Source organism: Pelophylax lessonae (assembly GCF_965119305.1).
Source record: "Pelophylax lessonae genome assembly, chromosome: 1".
NCBI classification, from domain to species: domain Eukaryota; kingdom Metazoa; phylum Chordata; class Amphibia; order Anura; family Ranidae; genus Pelophylax; species Pelophylax lessonae.
Window position 1 is genome coordinate 730,669,977 of NC_138768.1, and position 19,377 is coordinate 730,689,353.

General features: G+C 39.6%; 1 protein-coding gene across 1 annotated transcript in view; it reads right to left on the reverse strand.

Moving 5' to 3' along the window:
• Positions 1–11,111: 11,111 nt before the first annotated feature.
• The window catches only part of TUSC3 (tumor suppressor candidate 3), a 457,774-nt gene continuing 449,508 nt past the window's right edge, over positions 11,112–19,377 (reverse strand). Inside the window, exon 10 of the mRNA XM_082244046.1 lies at positions 11,112–11,465. Within this exon, the coding sequence (XP_082100172.1) occupies positions 11,450–11,465 (16 nt within the window). The 3' untranslated portion in view covers positions 11,112–11,449. The remainder of the gene's footprint in view (positions 11,466–19,377) is intronic.

The window sequence follows — 19,377 nt, forward strand, 5'->3', positions numbered from 1 at the left end:
TGATTCAACCCCTTGATGTATTTAAAGGTTTCAAATACGTCTTTCCTTTCCTTTCTTCCCCAGTCTCCCACACTGTACAAATTAAGTCCCTGAAGTTGCTCTTGATATGTTTTATCCCCCAGACCTAACACAATTTTTGCTACCCATCTCTGGACTTGTTATCTTATCAATATCTTATCAAAATCTTTTTGTGAGTTCTCCAGAACTGGGCACAGTATTCTAAATGAGGTCTCACAAAATCATCATCAGAACCTCCTTCCTCCTGCTGGTGATCCCTCTAGAGATGCATTCTAGAATTATATTTGCTTTTTCCACTCCCTGGTCAAACTGTTTGCTCATTTTGCAATTGTCTGAAATAAGTGCTCCCAAATCTTCTTTCTCTGTAGTGCTGGCGAACACTGGTGTGTTATTTTACATTTAGAAATATTGAACTGCAGTTTTCACTGCTTTGACCAATCGTTCAGCAATGGCAAATCATGTTTTATGTTACAGACACTTCCTAGGGATTACACACCCCATTACAAACCTTTGTATCATTAGCAAAAATATATACCTTGCCCAACAAACCTTTAGTTATATCGCTTACAGTAGATTAAATAGAACAGGACTTAGTACAGAGCCTTGTGGTACACCACTAGTGATTGGTCTCTGTTCTGAATGAACCACATTTACAACCACACTCTGGTATCTTTCCTTTAGCCAACTGCATATCCACTGAACCTCCCAAGGGTTTAAGTCCTAGCTTGTCTTAGATCATTATGTGGCACTGTATCAAATGCCTTACTGAAATCAAGGTATGCAATGCCCACAGCATTACCCTGGTCCAAAACATATAATATAGGCAAAAAATGTAATAGGATTAGTCTGACATGATCTTCCCTCAGTAAAGCAATACTACTACAATACTAAGCTGTGTATTTTTAAGTGATCAATAATCCTTCTTTTCAGGAGTGATTCCATTAACTTGACTACAACTGATGGTAAACTCACTGGCCTGTATTTGCCAGCATCCACCTTGCTGCCCTTCTTGTGAATAGGTACAATATTAACTGCCTGGCAGTCATAGTGAACTTCTCATGTTAGAAGAGATTAACTGCTTGCCTTCTGGTCACATTCACCCCCTTTCTGCCCAAGCCAATTTTCAGCTTTCAGTGCTGTCACACTTTGAATGACAATAGTGCAGTCATGCCACACTGTATTCATATGAAATGTTTAGCTTTTTGTTTCACACAAATAGAGCTTTCTTTTGGTGGTATTTAATTAACACAGTTGTTTTCATTTTTTTTTGCTAAACAATGTTTATTCTTAGTTTCTGTTAAAAAAAATTGCAAACAGGTAATTTTCCCCTTCACTGATGTGTGTGGATGAGGCTGCATCGATGGGCACTGATAGGCTGCATTGATATGTGGCACTGATGGGCACTAATACAGTAAGAGGCTTGAAAGGCACTACTGATGGGCAGCATTGATAGGTGACACTGATGGCACTGATAGGTGGCGCTGATAGGCACTGATAGACAGCGCTGATGAGGGGACATTGATAGGCAGCACTGATTGGCAGCACTGATCATCAGGACCATGATGATCAGTGCCCTGATTATCAGTGTAGATGTCCCTTTTAAAACTGGCCGGTTACTGGTTCTCCTCTCCTGACACTTTGACAGCGCAAGGAGAGGAATTCTAATAACTGGCAAGTGTGTTTACATTGTGATCAGCTGTGATTGGATACAGCTGATCACATGATAAAGGGCAACTGTGACTGTCCTAAGGACACATCGGTCACAGTACTCAGCGGGCGTGGTGCTGGAAGGACGTCAACAGACACCCTCCCAGAACTGGATGACCACGCTGTAGCTGTCATTAAGATATAGCACTGTCAGCAAGTGGTTAAAAATCTGTTAATGGTCCAACAACTATACCTTGAAGTTCTCTTAGAACTCTAGGATGAATACCATCAGGGCGTATTGCTTTACTAAGCTTTAACTGAGCCAGTTCTTCTGCTACCTCTGTCTCCAGAAATCCTAAAAAATAACCGTCATTACTAGAAGACTGGAAGTAATTGTTTAAATGGTTTGCTACATTCAGGTCTCCCTTAACATAAGTGTTGTGCCCAGTTTCATTTTAGTGATCCCATGGTATTTGTTCCTTCTTTTACTAATGTACCCAAAAAAGTATTTTTATTTTCGTACATCACAGGACACAGAGCCATACATCATAACATATGGGTTATATAGTCACCTACAGGTGAAGGCCACTGGCAGCCAATCAGAAAGGATGTCCCCCTATATAACCCTTCTCACTCAGGAAGTGTCTCTGTTTTTTCGCCAGTGTCTAAAGGTGACGGTCACGGTGGAGAGTCTCTCCTCATATTGTTCAAAGAAGAAGAAAGAAGATTATGCTAATTACCCCGATCAAAGATCATTGAATCTAAGGGGTTAGCCATCAGATCCATCTAAAAATGTCAGTAGACTAAAAAGATGGTACCTAAGCCTCTGGAAGCAGTACAAGGTTTTGCCTGTAATGTTGTCCTTGTTTGGCGCTGGACCCTGGGATCCGGACCCTTGGTAAAACCAAACCCCAAAGGCGCTCCATGCAGGTTGCTCTACAGGTCCAAGGCAGTGGCCCCTCTAAAACAAGGGGACCCAGTCCTTGAAGGTTGGCAAGACAAAGCTCACCGTGATGGGTGAAGACTGGATTTCTGTTTAAAACAGAATCCTGCGGCAGGACTGGTAAGTCCAAATTTAAAATATTTACACATATAGCAAATGTAAATATTTTATGCACTGTTTCCTTTAAAAGGTAAGAGACTGAGTGCCATGTGGGTCTCTGCATGAGACAAGGGATGTTAAGCTATGCAAAATACATCTTGCTAAAAGATCTGTTTTTTCCTCAGGAGTTAAATGTGCCAATTGTGCCAACTGTGATAATATGAGCTTATGCAGTTGTGGGATTGATGCAAAGTTTGTTTAAACATTATTTCTTTGCTTGTTTGTTTGACACACTGTTTTCACCCTGGGCTGATCACCTGAAAGGTATCGGCTTTGACAAACCAATTTGGCCTAAGCTGCTCTCACCCCATGTTGTTGTTATCGCCTTGGTGCAAAAGCACCCATGTATTCATCTCCTCATAGTCCTCGGACGTTTCCCATTCATTTGCTCTTGGAGCAAAAAATGTATAGTGATTGGGATCATCCTGATAGGATTTTTGTTCCTCCTAAAATGTTTTCTCTATTGTATCCTAAGGAGGAAAAGTTTGCTAAGAAATTGAATATACCCACTGTGGATGCTGCCATTTCTTTGGTTAACAAGAGTTTAACCTGCCCTGTGGATAATGCCCAGGTTTTTAAAGATCGAGCAGATAAAAAGTTGGAATCTTTATTGAAAGCCTCCTTTGCTGTTTCAGGATCTGTAATACAACCAGCAGTAGCAGCCATAGGAGTTTGCCAGTTTGTGGAAGATCTGTCAGATCTGCCTCTCACTTTATGTTTCGCAGTTGATGCTCTTACGGACTCCATACAGCAAATGTCACGGTTTGCTCGGATGACAGTACATATGCGCAGAATCCTTTGGTAAAAAGCTGGTCTTTGAAATTGCCATGTAAAAAGTGGCTGGCTGGCCTTTTCAGGGAGAATGCCTTTTTGGTGACAATCTGGGTAAGTATATCCAAAAGATCTGGGGGGGGGGGGGTACGTTGCTACCTGTAAAAAGGAAGAACAAGCATCCGTCTTTTACGATCCCCAGTACTTCTATTTCCAGATGGTGGCGATGGCCTCAGCCATCCGGGTCCGGAACCAAGCCTTCAGGGCAGGGACAGAAAAAGCCCTAGGCCCAGAGATCAGCCAAGTTTTCCTCTAAGCCTACTCTGTGAAGGGGCGTCCCCACTCACTTGGGTGGGGGGAAGTCTGCTGCGGTTCTCGAAGGTTTGGGTGGAAGCGATCCAAGACAACTGGGTTATCTCCACCATCTCACAGGAGTACAAACTAGATATTCGGGTGTGCCCACATCCTTGGTTTGTTAAATCAAGTATACCGAAGGATCCCCTAAAAGAAGATCTCTCTTTCTGGCGTTGGACCAGCTGAGGGCCCAAAGAGTGATAATGGAGGTTCCGGAGAATGAAAAGTTCAGGGGATTTTACTCAAACCTGTTCATAATCACTCAAACCAAACAGGAATGTGAAACCTATTCTGGATCTCAAAGCTCTAAATAAACCAGTTTCTGAGCATTCGTACTTCCCGTATGGAGTCAATTCGTTCAGTTATAGCCTCCCTGCAGGGAGAGGAAGTTCTAGAGTCCATAGACATCAAGGATGCATATCTTCATGTGCCTATATTCCAGGCCCATCAAAGGTTTCTACTATTTGCAATAGAAAACCATAATTTTCAATTTGTGGCCCTGCCCTTCGGGTTAGCCACGGCTCCAAGAGTGTTCATAAAGATCCTAGCTCCAGTTTTGGCTGTTCTAAGGTCCAGAGGGATATCTGTAATAGGATATCTGGATGATCTATTAGTTATAGATCAATCGGCTTTGGCTCTAAGCCAAAATATCCTTCAGACAGTACAGTTCCTAGAATATCTGGGTTGGCTACTGAACTTGGCAAAGTCAGCATTACAGCCAATCCATCATCTGGAATATCTGGGTTTTCTTGTGGACACAGTACAGGCAAAGATATTCTTGCCAACAAGAAAGGTCACAGACCTGAAGGATCTGGTTCGGTCCTTAGTAAGGCTGAGATATCCTTATGTACGTCTTTGCATGAAGTTATTTGGGAAGATGGTGTCCGCATTCGAGGCAATTCCCTATGCTCAATTCCATGCCAGACCCTTGCAGAACAACATTCTGTATACATGGACCAGAAGGGTTCAGTCTCTGGACTGGTCCATGTTTCTGGTATCAAGAGTATGTCAGAGTCTGAATTGGTGGTTGATGACCAGAAATCTGGGAAAAAAAAAGGGTAAATCCTTTCTTTCAGTAACCTGGAAGGTGGTGACTACAAATGCCAGTCTCTCTAGCTGGGGAGCAGTTCTGGAGGAAGCCACTCTCCAGGGAAAATTGTCTTGGGTAGAGAAAGGTCTCCCCATCAACATTCTGGAAATCCGAGCAGTCAGTCAGGCTTTGAAATGCTGGAAGCCCAGACTTTGGGGTTACTCTGTCAGGGTGCAATCCGACAATGCCATGGCTGTGGCTTATTTCAACCATCAAGGAGGCACAAAAACTCAGTCAGCCTAGAAAATCCTGTTCTGGGCAGAGAAGTTTGTGCCATGCCTGACAGCAGTTTTTATTCCAGGAATAGAGAACTAGCAGGCAGATTTTCTGAGCCGCCAACAGATGATTCCGGGGGAATGGTCCTTACATCCAGAGATTTTTCAATCAATCTGCCTATGCAGGGGGGGGGGGTCCCAGATGTAGATTTGTTGGCATCCAGGTTCAACAACAAGTTATAGAGATTTGTGTCCAGGACCAGGGATCCACTCGCAGTCGGAGTGGATGCTTTGATGACTCCTTGGAAGAAGTTTTCCCTGATTTATGTTTTTCCTCCGGTGCAGCTGATACCGCATCAGTTGCACAGGATCCAGCTAGAGGGGAAACCAGTAATCCTGGTAGCTCTGGCATGGCCGAGGAGAATTTAGTATACACAAATCCAAAGGTTGGCAGTGACAAGGCCTTGGGCCCTTCCACTGCGTCTGGACCTACTCTTTCAAGGTCTCATATTCCACCCTGCTGTACAGTCTCTAAATATGACAGCTTGGCTATTGAAGCCTTAATCTTGAAGGAGTGGGGTGTATCTGGCCCTGCAGTTTATACCCTGATAAATGCTAGGAAACCAGTTTCTAGAAACATTTATTACAGTGTCTGGAAATCCTACAATACCTGGTGTGAAGCCAGGAAATGGCATCCCTGCAAATATATCATCGGGAGAATTCTAGCTTTCTTTCAAGCAGGGGTAGATATGAAATTAGCTTTGAGCACTATTAAGGGGCAAATTTTAGCCTTAGAAAAAAGAGTGATTAAATAAAGTAAAATTGAATAAAATGAATAGTGATGACCAGCTGCTGTGGACATATAATAGAGATGCAAAATAATAAGTGTGACTAAAGCGCACTTCCCATAGCGCTTGCTATATAAAAGGATGGATGTGCTAGTGATAAAAATAGAACACACAATATATACCATACATGTGCTAATTAATAAATATACTCCAATTGATTATATAAAATAAAGTGCATAGTACATATAAACAATCCGTAACAAATAAACTGCAATTTAGTATTATATAGATACAATGGACTAAAACCATATATGTGCAATTATATAGTGCTAGATAGTGTCCATAAATTTATATTTAGTGCTTAAACATATAAAAAAGTACTTCTTGCGCCCAAAAGTAGGAAACAAGCAGGGCATCCACCGATGTTCCTCTTAAGGAATGAATGGAAATCAGACAGGAAAACACCTTGAAGCGTCAATGAGGTAGGTGAAATTCCTACTCACCAGATGGCGATGATCTTGCTTGCCTTATAGCAACAAGACCAAGACAGGCTTGAGTGGCTCACCATAACCAGATAAGCGATATCCCAGTATGTTTAATACTGATTTTCACTTTATTTGTTACGGATTATTTATATGTACTATGTGCTTTATTTTATATAATCAATTGGAGTATATTTATTAATTAGCACATGTATAGTATATATTGTATGTTCTATTTTTATCACTAGCACATCCATTCTTTTTATATAGCAAGCGCTATAAGAAGTGTGCTTTAGTCACACTTATTATTTAAAATTTTAGCTTTATCGTTTTTCTTCCAAGAACCGATCGATTCCCATTCGATGGTTCAGAACTTTATTCGGGGAATGTTATGTTGGCTTCTACCTGTGAATCCACCATTATGTCCTTGGGATTTAAATTTGGTGCTGGCAGTTTTACAAAAAACAGCCTTTTGAGCCCATGGGGCAGGTTTCCCTGTTTTTTCTGACCAAGAAACTGGTCTTTTTGATTGTGATAACTTTGGCTAGAAAGGTATCGGAACTAGCAGCTCTTTCTTGTAAAGAGCCATTCTTGATTTTTCATTAAGATAGGGTGATTCTACGTACACACCCAGGTTTTTTGCCCAAGTTGATGTCTGCCTTTCATTTGAATCAGGACATTCATTTTTTTCCAGACCCTCATTAAGAGGAGGAATAGTTATTGCATTCTCTTGATTTAATGCGTGCACTTCAGTTTTACTTGGAAAGATCAGCCTGGATTCGGAAGACCATGAGCTTGTTTGTGCTGCCAAGGTCCCAGGAAGGGCTTGGCAGCATCTAAGTGTACAATTTATCATTGGATTTGCCAGATTATTACCCAGGAGTATGATTTAGAAGGGAAGGTTCCACCTTTACCCGTAAAGGCACATTCTACCAGAGGAGTAAGGTGCCTCTTGGGCACTTCGCCATCAAGCCTCTATGGCGCAGACTTGCAAGGCCACAATCCGGTCATTGGTGCATACGTTCGCTCATTTCTATCGAGTGGATGTTGGGACCCAGGAGGAATCTGCATTTAGCTGCAGTGTTCTGTAAGCAGCAGTGTAATCCTTTTTGTGGTCGGATGGCGGTATTTTTTGGTCCCCCTCCCCTCAGATGCATTGCTTTGGGACATTCCAAACGTTATGATTTATGGCTCTGTGCCCTGTGATGTACGAAAAGAAAAATGGATTTTTAATACATACTTACCTGTACAATCCATTTCTTGAAGTACATCATGGGACACAGAGGTCCCTTCTCTCTTCTATGGGGCCTTTATTGCTTGCTACAAAAACTGAGGTACTTCCTGTATGGGAGGGGTTATATAGGGGGACATTCTTTGTGATTGGTTGCCAGTATCCTGTAGGTGGCTATATAACCCATATGTTATGATTTTTGGCTCTGTGTCCCATGATGTACTTCAAGAAAAGGACTTTACAGGTAAGTATGTATTCAAAAAAGCAATTTTTTGTTATAAATACACCCTTGTGTGTTCATACAGAATGTTTTTATGACATCCTTCCTGCACAATATTTTATTCAGGAACTAAACAATTGTTATTTTCATTTTTTAACACTACTGAAGACCACTTTTCACACAATGTGATTTTCCAAATGATTTTTGCAATGTTTATAGGTGTTAACAAATAATCTTTCATTCTTGATAAAATGTAAATCAATGGCTTCTACCAATGGGCTGATTTTCACATTTAACAACAATGCACAATGACAGACCCAACTATCTTTGTTTGAATCATGATTTTTTCCTGGGCTTCAGAAAATGTGTAAGTATTTCGTATGTATGGTACTTTTGCTGAGTAGAGAGATTATCATTCCAGTTTGGAAACATCCTGTGCATGATAACAAGTCTGCCTTGGTAGCCAAGCCCTACACAGTTGAGTGGCACTAAACAATGCACGTGTAAGGTGTGTGATAATTGCCAAATGGATAGAAACATCTACATAAAGACAACAAACTGTAATTACACAAATTCAGAACAATACTTTATTTATTATGGAAATGCATGATAATAGTTGTTCTATTTTACTTCATAAATACATACATTTAACACAGTACGCAAATTGAATTCCTAAAAAAATTACATTTTCCTAATATACAAATTCCAATATTTACGTAATGAATAATTTGAATCAAAGGTGAAAAAACATGAAAAAAATGAACAGTTAAACATATGCCTACTATTAAACATATCTAGCATTTTATATTTTAAAGCTGAACTCCAGACAGATATAAAAGAAGAAAAATTAATGCAACACTTTAATAATAAATAAATACTTGTATTTTTTTTTTTTAAATGACTCATGTAGGTACTTCATTTGGACCTCTTGCAGCCTCTTATACAGCAGTATTTTGACTAGAAGAGGGATGAACAGCACTGGGAGCAAATTAGATGCTATCTTGCAAATGTGCTTCCAAGGCACAAGCGGATAGAATATGAGTAGAGAGATTGCCTCATTAGCCTTTGGCTCTTTCATTGTCCAATTATGTGCCTGGGGAACAGGGATATGACAACACTGTATTTTTTAAAGTCAAACTATGGCCTTCCATTAAAAAAAAGGGTGCTACACTACAATTATACAATAAATACATCTGCATTTACAGATTTCCCCTTATTCCCCCCTGCAAAGGCCCACAAATACTTGTTGACCCTGCCTGTGAAGTCGAAACTAACGGCATTTCCTTTGATGGTTTGGCAAATATGATGTGCTGCTCCTGAAGTCAGAGCAGAGATGTCACTCTCATGTAGGCTGAGCCTGCCGAAACCACAGTGCGATGAGAAAATATGTAACTGCCTATTCACAAGCTTGTCAAACAACCCTGCCCACTGTTTTCTAGATTGACAGCCCTGCCTGTATTGCTGTAATCCTGGGTTGGGGGTGTGGGGGGTGTTGAGACAACAAAGAAGGAGGATTTGGCTCAGTTGAGGAAGATACCGGAGGGGTTTTTTTTTTGTTTTCTTTAAAAGACATGTGCCTTTTAGAGAAAAATGTTTCTGTATTATAGAATTTTTACTTGTTTAAATGTAATTGGTACTTTTTCCTATCATAGAAGAACCTTTAGATGTGTAATTTTACTGTAATAGAGAAAGTGTTGTCACCCTCCTACCCGTGCTGTGTGGATGGGCTGTGTAAATTTTAAACGTGGATGGACAGAAATACATATCCTCTGGCAAATAGCTTCCTTATATGTATTTCAGCTTTTCAGAGTATTTTAGATGTCTGCCTGGAGTTCATCTTTATTGATATGAAGATAAATTTAACTGCAAAGGCATCGAAGGAACAGATGACTCTAATGCCTACACCAACAAGTATGGTGTTACGCTCAGCATGCCAACATTACAGTTCATAAACGATGACATTCAAGAAATGTGTCATATAAAAAAAAGCTATATTCATTTTTCTTCAAAAATAATAGATGCAAGGCTGTCATACTGACCAAGCAACTTCAATGTTTCAATGTTTTCTGAGACACGGATAAAAACAAGGGTGTAGATCAAGAGTTCTGATATCACTGGCTGCATACTTGTTTGTGGTCATGACTGGGGAAGTACTGTAATTAGAGACAGCAAGGCAACTAGTATTTAAAGGAGGTAATCAATTGTAACCTACATATGTCTCTCTTGACAGTAAACCTTTAGTATTTTGAGGGCAAGGTCTTTCCCAGTATATTCACAGAGTTTGATCTATGAAGTATTCATACATTTTGTAGATTTTTAAAGACCACTGCACATCTATATGACATGAGTAAGTCTGCATATTGTGTATGAACCAATGACCCACTTTATGCCTTTATTGTTAAAAAAGCCTTCAGATAAATTATAGAATTATTAATTCTTCATCATAAGCAACCCTATCCTTGTTTAAGATTTTGTATCTCATGAAAGAAAATGCTCTATTCGAAATATTTGGACCTTCACAATAAAAATACACTAAAAGCACAAACTAGCCTCTACATATAATGCAAAATCTTCTGCCAAAGAATAGGTCCACACATTCACTGCAAATCCCTGTTTACCTGCAAGAAGCTAATTTTATGTTAGGCTCAATATGCCTTTGTATTAGCATTCTGTAATCTCATGCACAGTGGGACCCAGACTGGAGGAGAGGGCCAGCTGTGTGAGCTAATTAGGCTCCATATTATTGCAAAGTGCTGTCATGCTAGGACCTTATAAAAATAAGGGGACAGCAGTATGGCGATGCCCCTTCACTGTGGAAATAGGAGGCTTGGGCTGGTTCAGTGACTAAATACTACTGCTCAAAGGGGGCAGAGAAAAAAAAGATCACCCACCTGGCTTATATATCTAGAAGGTATGACTTGAATACAGGATTGGCTTAGTAGATTTACAAATCCTGTATGCACAACTTCAGTTGCATTTAGTTGATTATCTGGAGTTCAGCTGTAACCAATATGGTTGTTTATTAGGCATATACAGTGCTTCATATTGAACACTTTAATTGCAGTCATATATGGTAAGTTTGATGCACACAAAAAAATAAATAAATACCCATGACCTAATTTCATATTTTATTTTTTTTTCTGGAGGCTTGTTAGCCTGTTTTCATTTCTACTGTAACACAATTTCAACCAAATTTTTGTACTTTATTAATGTTTTCATTTCCCTTCCCATGTATTTCCTAAAAACAGAAAACGACATACCTTGAAGAGGCAAGGCATAAAATCAATGAAGACAATGCTACAGACAGATCTCTAATTAGGTGAGGCTTCCAAGAAACAGGCGCATGTGTCTAATTACATTTTAATGTAATAAAAATAACAACACACTGATGTATACACCACTGCACTAAGACCTAATACCGAAAGTAAACAAACAGCAAATAAAACGAGAATAATGAATATACATGCCATGTGCACCAGCAGGAATACTTTGTCTTCAGTATAAATTGTGACATCTTGGGATTGGTATATTTCATTTAATTAAAAAACTGAAAAAAAAAAGAAAATAATTTTAATGCATCAACATTATTAATGTTATTAATTATAGTGTGCTAAATAAGCCAGTAAATAATGCTGCTAAATCCAATAATTAAACTGCACTTCTTAAAATAGAGACTTTCTAAATGGGCAACCTAGTAGTTCAGTAAACATTTTTGCCATGTAGTGCTGGGTTCCTTGGTTCAATCAGGATTCCATTTTCATCGAGTAAGTATGTTTTCCCTGTGTTGATATAGGTTTTCCTGTATGTTCAGTTTCTTTCCAAAAAAACACAGGTTGTACAATTCATCTCCCACCAAAATCATTCATGTCTATGTCTATCTGACCATAGTAGGTGTTTTAATCTGTAAGCTTCTTTCGGGTTAAAGTGATTGTAAAGTCATGTTTTCCTATTAAAAAAACAAAAAACAAATGTTATACTTACCTGCAGTTGGCTTTGCAGAGCAGCCTAGATCCTCCTCTTCTTGGGTCCCTCTTCTGTGATCCTGGCCCCTCCCTCCTGTTGAGTGCCCCCATAGCAAGCAGCTTGCTATAGGGCACCTGAGCTGAGTCACAGCTCCCTGTGTCCATTCAGACCCCCTCTCTCCCCTGATTGGCTAGCTGACTTTGACAGTAGCAGGAGCCAAAGGTGACGCTGTTGTGTCTCAGCCAATCAGGAGGGAGAATCTCAAACAGATGAGACACTCATGAACATTGTTGGACAGAGAAGGATCTCAGGTAAGTGTTAATGGGGCTGAGGGGGGCTGCTGCACACACAAGGCTTTTAATCTTAATGCATAGAATGCATTAAGATAAAAAACCTTCTGACTTTTCAACCCCTTTAAAGGAGAGGTGCAAAGGGTAAAGTGCTGCATATTTGATACAGCTATACAAATTAATGAAACAAATAAAACATGACACTGTTCAGATTAATGCTAATCCAAAAAGCATCTTACCTTGACCTACGTAACAGCAGCAAATGTCATTCTAGCAGAATATACATTTTCAGATAGCCTAACACAAATACATGCGATTCTAAACTGTAATTTTCTGGTTCAGGTCAGAACTGGATTGGCATATGTAGGGCAGAATGGGGAATTTCTTTATATTGATACAATGGGGTTGATTCACTAAAATTGTAGAGTGCAAAATCTGGTGTAGTTCTGCAAAGAAACCAATCAGGGTGCAGGTTTTTTTTTCTCAAAACTTAATTAAACCAACTGAAGTAAGAAGCTGATTGGCTACCATAACAGGTGCACCGAATTTTGAACTCTCCAGTTTTAATAAATCAACCCCATAATTACTCCAGCCACAAAATGACAGTTTCTTCTTAAAAAAATAAAATTAAGTGTTGAAACAATTAAATTACGTGTTCTTGTGCCAATTAGATGAATCAAGTGTTGTAAAATGTTGGTATTGCCCAAAAAGTTTTGCACCATTCCTTGATCTAAGTGGTTTCCAATATTTTTGCTGTAAGGGAATTGATACAGATATGCACTGGGGGAGTACCCTTGAGTGAAGTATTTCCAGTAGCTTCAGGAGCAGGGGTAGTCAGGATTTTAGCTGAACTTAACATTTAACACAAAAGCTCTGCTTAAAATGACCCTGCAAAATCTCTAAATAATTCCCAATATCAGGTCCCATGAGCAGAAGTAGTATACTCTCTTCAAAATTTCCCGACTTCTCTCCATTTAAGTGGTACAGCCTTCATCAGACTGTTTAATGTTCTAAATTCCAGGAATCTTTGATGCCTGTTTCACTTGCTCTGTGCTGTAGCTTAACCCTCTTACTCTCTACATCACTATAGGACACATCAGTGACTCAGGGTACAATTTAGTTTTTATGAAAATTGCACTCTTAAAAAGGACAGCGTACAGGAAGGGCAATGTAAAACCTAGCCCTGAAGTTGGACCACGGTAAAGAAATATGACTAATTTACAGAGGAGCATAAAAGAGATCATTCTGCCAAATAAAGGTAACAACATGTAAAAACCCTTGAACCTGGTAAATGTCTGCTTAGTCTCTGAGCACTGCATTATGGTATGGGATGTGTGCCTCATGCTTGGAAGCATGAACATTTTCAAATACGGCTGCAGAAGAGACCAGGTTGGCAGACAGGAGTTGAAAAATTGACTAAAAGGGTCATTTCACCAAAAATGGTACTTTAGTTTCAGGTGGGCTGAGTGCAACCCTGGTTTTTGTAACAAATCTTTAATGCTTTGGGTTTTTTATGGCAGTTTTTACTTAAATAGACCTGGAAATAAAACTCCAATACAACACAACAGACAGCTTCACGTAGCAACATGAAGTCCTCCTTTCAAACTCTCATTTTAGGTAGTGACGAACCCCTCTGAATTTTAAAATACAGAGTTTAGAAAAACTAAGTGTGTTCAGTCAGGCAAAATAGCACTGGCAAAGTATCACTGTACAACTGGGCAAGCAGCTTAACATCACAACTTCAGGATTTGGCAGAACATTCAGACTATGGAAGGACAAAAGCTCAGGATGAGGACTGCCAGAGCCCTACAAAATTACCTCCAGCAGGCCAATGCTGTGAATATCTCTGACCAATCAGAAACAGATTTCATAAGGGGGACCTGAGGGCCTGACGTCCTCTAGTGGGCCCTGTGCTTACTGCCCAGCACCATGGAGTTTGATTGGCATTTGCCATTGAACACCAGAACTGGTAGGTCTGCCACTGGAGCTCTCTGCTTTTCACAGATGAGAACAGATTTACCCTGAACACATGTGACAGACGTGAAATGGTCTGGAGAAGCCATGGAGAACATTATGCTGCCTGTAACATTGTTCAACATAAATGGTTTGGTGATGGGTCAGTGATGGACTGGGGAGGCATATCCATGGAGGGACACACAGACATCTACAAGCTAGACCAGGGGTAGGGAACCTTGGCTCTCCAGCTGTGCTGAAACTACAAATCCAATGAGGCACTGCAAAACTCTGACAGCCACAGGCATGCCTTCCTAAGGCAGAGGCATGATGGGATTTGTAGTTTCAGCACAGCTGGAGAGCCAAGGTTCCCTACCCCTGAGCTAGAAAATGGCACCCTGACTGCCATTTGGTATCGGGATGAAATCCTTGGACCCATTGTCAGACCCTACGCTGGTGCAGTGGGTCCTGGGTTCCTCCTGGTGAACAACAATGCCCGGCCTCATGTGGCGAGAGTATGCAGCCAGTTCCGGGAGGATGAAGGAATTAATATCATTGAATGGCCTTAATGTTCGCCTGACCTAAACCCAATAGAACACCTCTGGGACATTAGGTTTTGGTCCATCCGATGTCACCAGGTTGCATCTCAGTTAAAACAGTGCATGGGCATGAAAAAACATAAAAAAAATAAAAGCCCATACATGAATACTTTTTCTGGAAATAAATATGTATGATTGAATTCATGTGAAGAAGATTTACTGCACTGAGATCAGCGTGGAATTATTGGCTTTGTGAATAAGCCTCAGAGGTAACAGCAGTAATCGGAGTAATTTAAGATAACATAACATCAAACGAGCCAATTTCACAATTTCCAAATTACATGTAAAAACCATCAAAATAATTATGCACAGGTCTTTTAAACCAGTAAACCCGAAATTGAAGTCTAATTATGCAAGGCAGTTGTGTACTTTGACACGTGTAAATGCAAGCTGAAATCATTGCTCGTTCAAGACATTCCTGCTCTTACATTTCAGGTTTTTCAAAATTGTCTGTTCTGTTTAACACTTTTCAACTGGATGCACAAGGTTCATCCGAGAAGAATAACAAGTATGGTTTTCATCTGGTACAGCACATAATCAGAATTCCACTGCACTATGAACAATGTTTCTGTTCATTTGATTGTTGGTGGTCTGCTTAACAATTTACATACAAAATGTGGTTGACTATTTATCATTATAATTGGAAAAGCACTGATAACAGCGCAATATGAGATTAAAAATCAATGTTGTGTTCACAGAAATTTAAATTTAGCTAAAGATACCTTTACAATGACAAAAATTGAAAGACAAATACATAGGTAAAAAAATTAATCAATTTCTGAATAAAATGTACTGTATATACATTATTTAAACAGTATATTTACCAAATTTGTCTGGATAATACACAAAAACTGCTTAAGGTATCAATGCATATAGTATCCATTACATACAATATTTATTTATATAATGCTGACATTAAATATATCATATATTTTTCATAACAATCTTTAAAAGAAATGTTCATATTATTCTGTGTCTTGAGGCAGCTTGCAGTATATTGTTCCTACACGAGCACCCACACATACATACATTTCACAAAAGGTAAGTTTCTTCTGCTATTGTCACACCCACAGAACTACATCTCCAAAGAGCCTTCTCTTTACACACATTGTGTAGGCAGAATAATAGGAGTCTAGGAAACAGAATTGCTTTACTGGAAAATAAATCAATGTATGCATATAAATAGGATGGAGGTAGACAGATAGGCGTACTCCTGCAGACAGCACTGAAATTGCTTCCTATGATTTAACTACAGGGAAGGCACTGTTCTTTTAGACCAAAGAGGAAGCTGCTGTATATGCGTAATGGATGTCTGACAAAAACATATATTTTTGCATTTGCAGAGATAAAATATGAGAAAACAAGCATTTATTAAACATATGTGCTGCATATGTTTTTTTTCTTCTTTTGCCAAAACATATGCTAAGTAGAACAGCGGTCGTTCAAAAATGTGCATATTTTTTTACAAGCAGTAATAACTATTTAAAACAAGCTCTTACTGACCTCTGTAGCTGTAGGCACTTTGAACAATTAATCCTCAAAGTTTACAGCTTAAGTTTCTCAGTTTTATGTTCACTTTCTGAACCCTTAACTCTCTTTAGAAGTGATTATCCTTTGGAGTAACTTACCAAAAATTAAGTTTTTGTTGCAGAGGATATCTAAAATATGGTTTGTATCTTTCTGCAGACTTCTGGGAAAATCAGTGAACCAAACAAGCAAGAAGGAAGTAACATTTGTGTGGGTTTTCCTAGGCTTCCAGGTTGTCATGTTGCACTGAATTTTACAGAACATGACAGCGTTGAAAAAGAAAGGTAGTTTAAAAGAATAAGGAATCTGTCTAATACAGGGCTCTTCAAACTATGGCCCTCCAGTTGTTCGGGAACTACTATTCCCATCATGCCTAGTCATGGCTGTGAATGTCAGAGTTTTACAATGCCTCATGGGATGCGTAGTTCTGTACAGCTGTAGGGCCGTAGTTTGAGGATCCCTGGTCTAATATATGATAATTTTCGCAGGTTTTATCACTGCAAGTATGTTGTGCAGTACATAAAAATCAAAAAAATCTGTTGATCTGCCATAACTCCAGTGTGTTATTAAGTTCCTAATTTGGTTCTCAACATAGTGCCTTTGCTGCACTGAACTCCTGAGTAGAGTTTTATATTAGGCTACGATTATGGGAGGAAACTGTCAGCAGAAAATCTGCAGAAAGGTCACTCAGACTTAATGCAGATGCTGTATTTCATGGAACTCAAGGCAGAACCCAAGAACTGAAAAGGAGTGATACTGAACACTGAGCCACAGCACATACTAATAGCAGCCCCTACTGTATTTTCATGAATTATTGGTGTTTACCTCAAAGCATTAACTTAGTAATAAGTAAAAGTAAACTGAGCGGAACTATTGAATAGGCAATTTTATCACAGTGTGATCAGACATACTGATTGGGTTTAAAGTGCACAGAATGTGTTCCATTTGAATGGTTTAAAGTGCATAGAATCTGTTCCATCTGAATGGCCAATATAATTTTCATTATACTGTACACCAGGCAGTGTGCCAGTGTTCAATAATACCAGTACAGTAATAGACCAACTTCAATTTTTGATTACCCTTTTTAAAAAACAATATGTTTTACTCAATTTATATGATACGTAAAGAAAAAGAGACTGTTCACCTAGCAAAGTGAATATTCACTTGACACAGTGTATGTCCTTTTTTAAAAGTAAAAGTTATTGAATAAGCAAATTTTTAAATGTTGAAATAAAAATATTTGTTCTAGATCATAATTCAGTATTCAAAGTGAGCACATCCTCAGCATGATAACTTCTGAGCACAGTAACCCCTGAGGACGTCAGATGTAGGCTGACGAAACGGCGTTGGGTGGTGTTTGAGATACGTCATTTCTGGTCAGCAGGAACACTGGTGGAGCGCAAACCGGAGATTCCTATCCAATACTTACTGATCCTGGTCTTTGATGTAAGTGCAATACAACCTTTTTAAATAAATATTTGAAATACTGCACCATGAGACTGTTCTTTCCCTCTCTATATGGCAACACCGGAGCATTGAATAAGCTATATATATATATATATATATATATATATATTTATTAATTACACATAAAAAAAAATATATATATATATATATATATATATATACACACACACAGTATCTCACAAAAGTGAGTACACCCCTCACATGTTTGTAAATATTTTTATAATTTCATGTGACAACACTGAAGAAATGACACTTTGCTACAATGTAAAGTAGTGAGTGTACGGCTTGTATAACAGTGTAAATTTGCTGTCCCCTCAAAATAATTCAACACACAGCCATTAATGTCTAATCCGCTGGCACCAAAAGTGAGTACACCCCTAAGTTAAAAATGTCCAAAATGGGCACAATTAGTAATTTTCCCTCCCCGGTGTCATGTGACTCGTTAGTGTTACACGGTCTCAGGTGTGAATGGGGAGCAGCTGTGTTAAATTTGGTGTTATCACTCTCACTCTCTCATACTGGTCATTGGAAGTTCAACATGGCACCTCATGGCAAATAACTCTCTGAGGATCTGATAAAAAGAATTCTTGCTCTACATAAAGTCGGCCATGGCTATAAGATTTTTGCCAAGACCCTGAAACTGAGTTGCAGCACAGTCTATACAATGGTTTAACAGGTCAGGTTCCATTCAGAACAGGCCTCACCATGGTCGACCAAGGAAGTTGATTGCACATGCTTAATGTCCATTACAGAGGTTGTCTTTGGGAAATAGACATATGAGTGCTGCCAGCATTGCTGCAGAGGTTGAAGGGGTGGTGGGGTCAGCCTGTCAGTGCTCAGACCATATGCCGCACACTGCATCAAATTGGTCTGCATGGCTGTCGTCCCAGAAGGAAGCCTCTTCTAAAGATGATGCACAAGAAAGCCTGCAGACAGTTTGCTGAAGACAAGCAGACTAAGGACTTGGATTATTGGAACCATGTCTTGTGGCCTGATCAGACCAAAATAAACTTATTTGGTTCAGATGTTTTAAAGCGTGTGTGGCGGCAACCAGGTAAGGAGTACAAAGACAAGTGTGTCTTGCCTTCAGGCAAGCATGTTGGTGGGCGTGTCATGGTCTGGGGCTGCATGAGTGCTGACGGCACCGGGGAGCTTCAGTTCATTGAGGGAACCATGAATGCTGACATATACTGTGACATACTGAAGCAGAGCATGATCCCCTTCCTTCGGAGACTGGGTTGCAGGGGCAGATAACGAGCCCAAACACACCTCCAAGATGACCACTGCTGTGCTAAAGAAGCTGAGGGTAAAGGTGATGGACTGGCCAATAATGTTTCCGAACCCAAACCCTATTGAGCATCTGTGGGGCATCCTTAAACAGAAGGTGGATGAGCGCAAGGTCTCTAACATCCACCAGCTCCATGATGTCATCACGGAGGAGTGGAAGAGGACTCCAGTGGCAACTTGTGAAGCTCTGGTGAACTCCATGCTCAAGAGTGTTAGGGCAGTGCTGGAAAATAATGGTGGCCACACAAAGTATTGACATTTGGACATTTTGACTTGGGGTGTACTCACTTTTGTTGCCAGCAGTTTAGGCATTATTGGCTGTGTGTTGAGTTATTTTGAGGGGACAGCAAATTTACATTTTTATACAAACCAT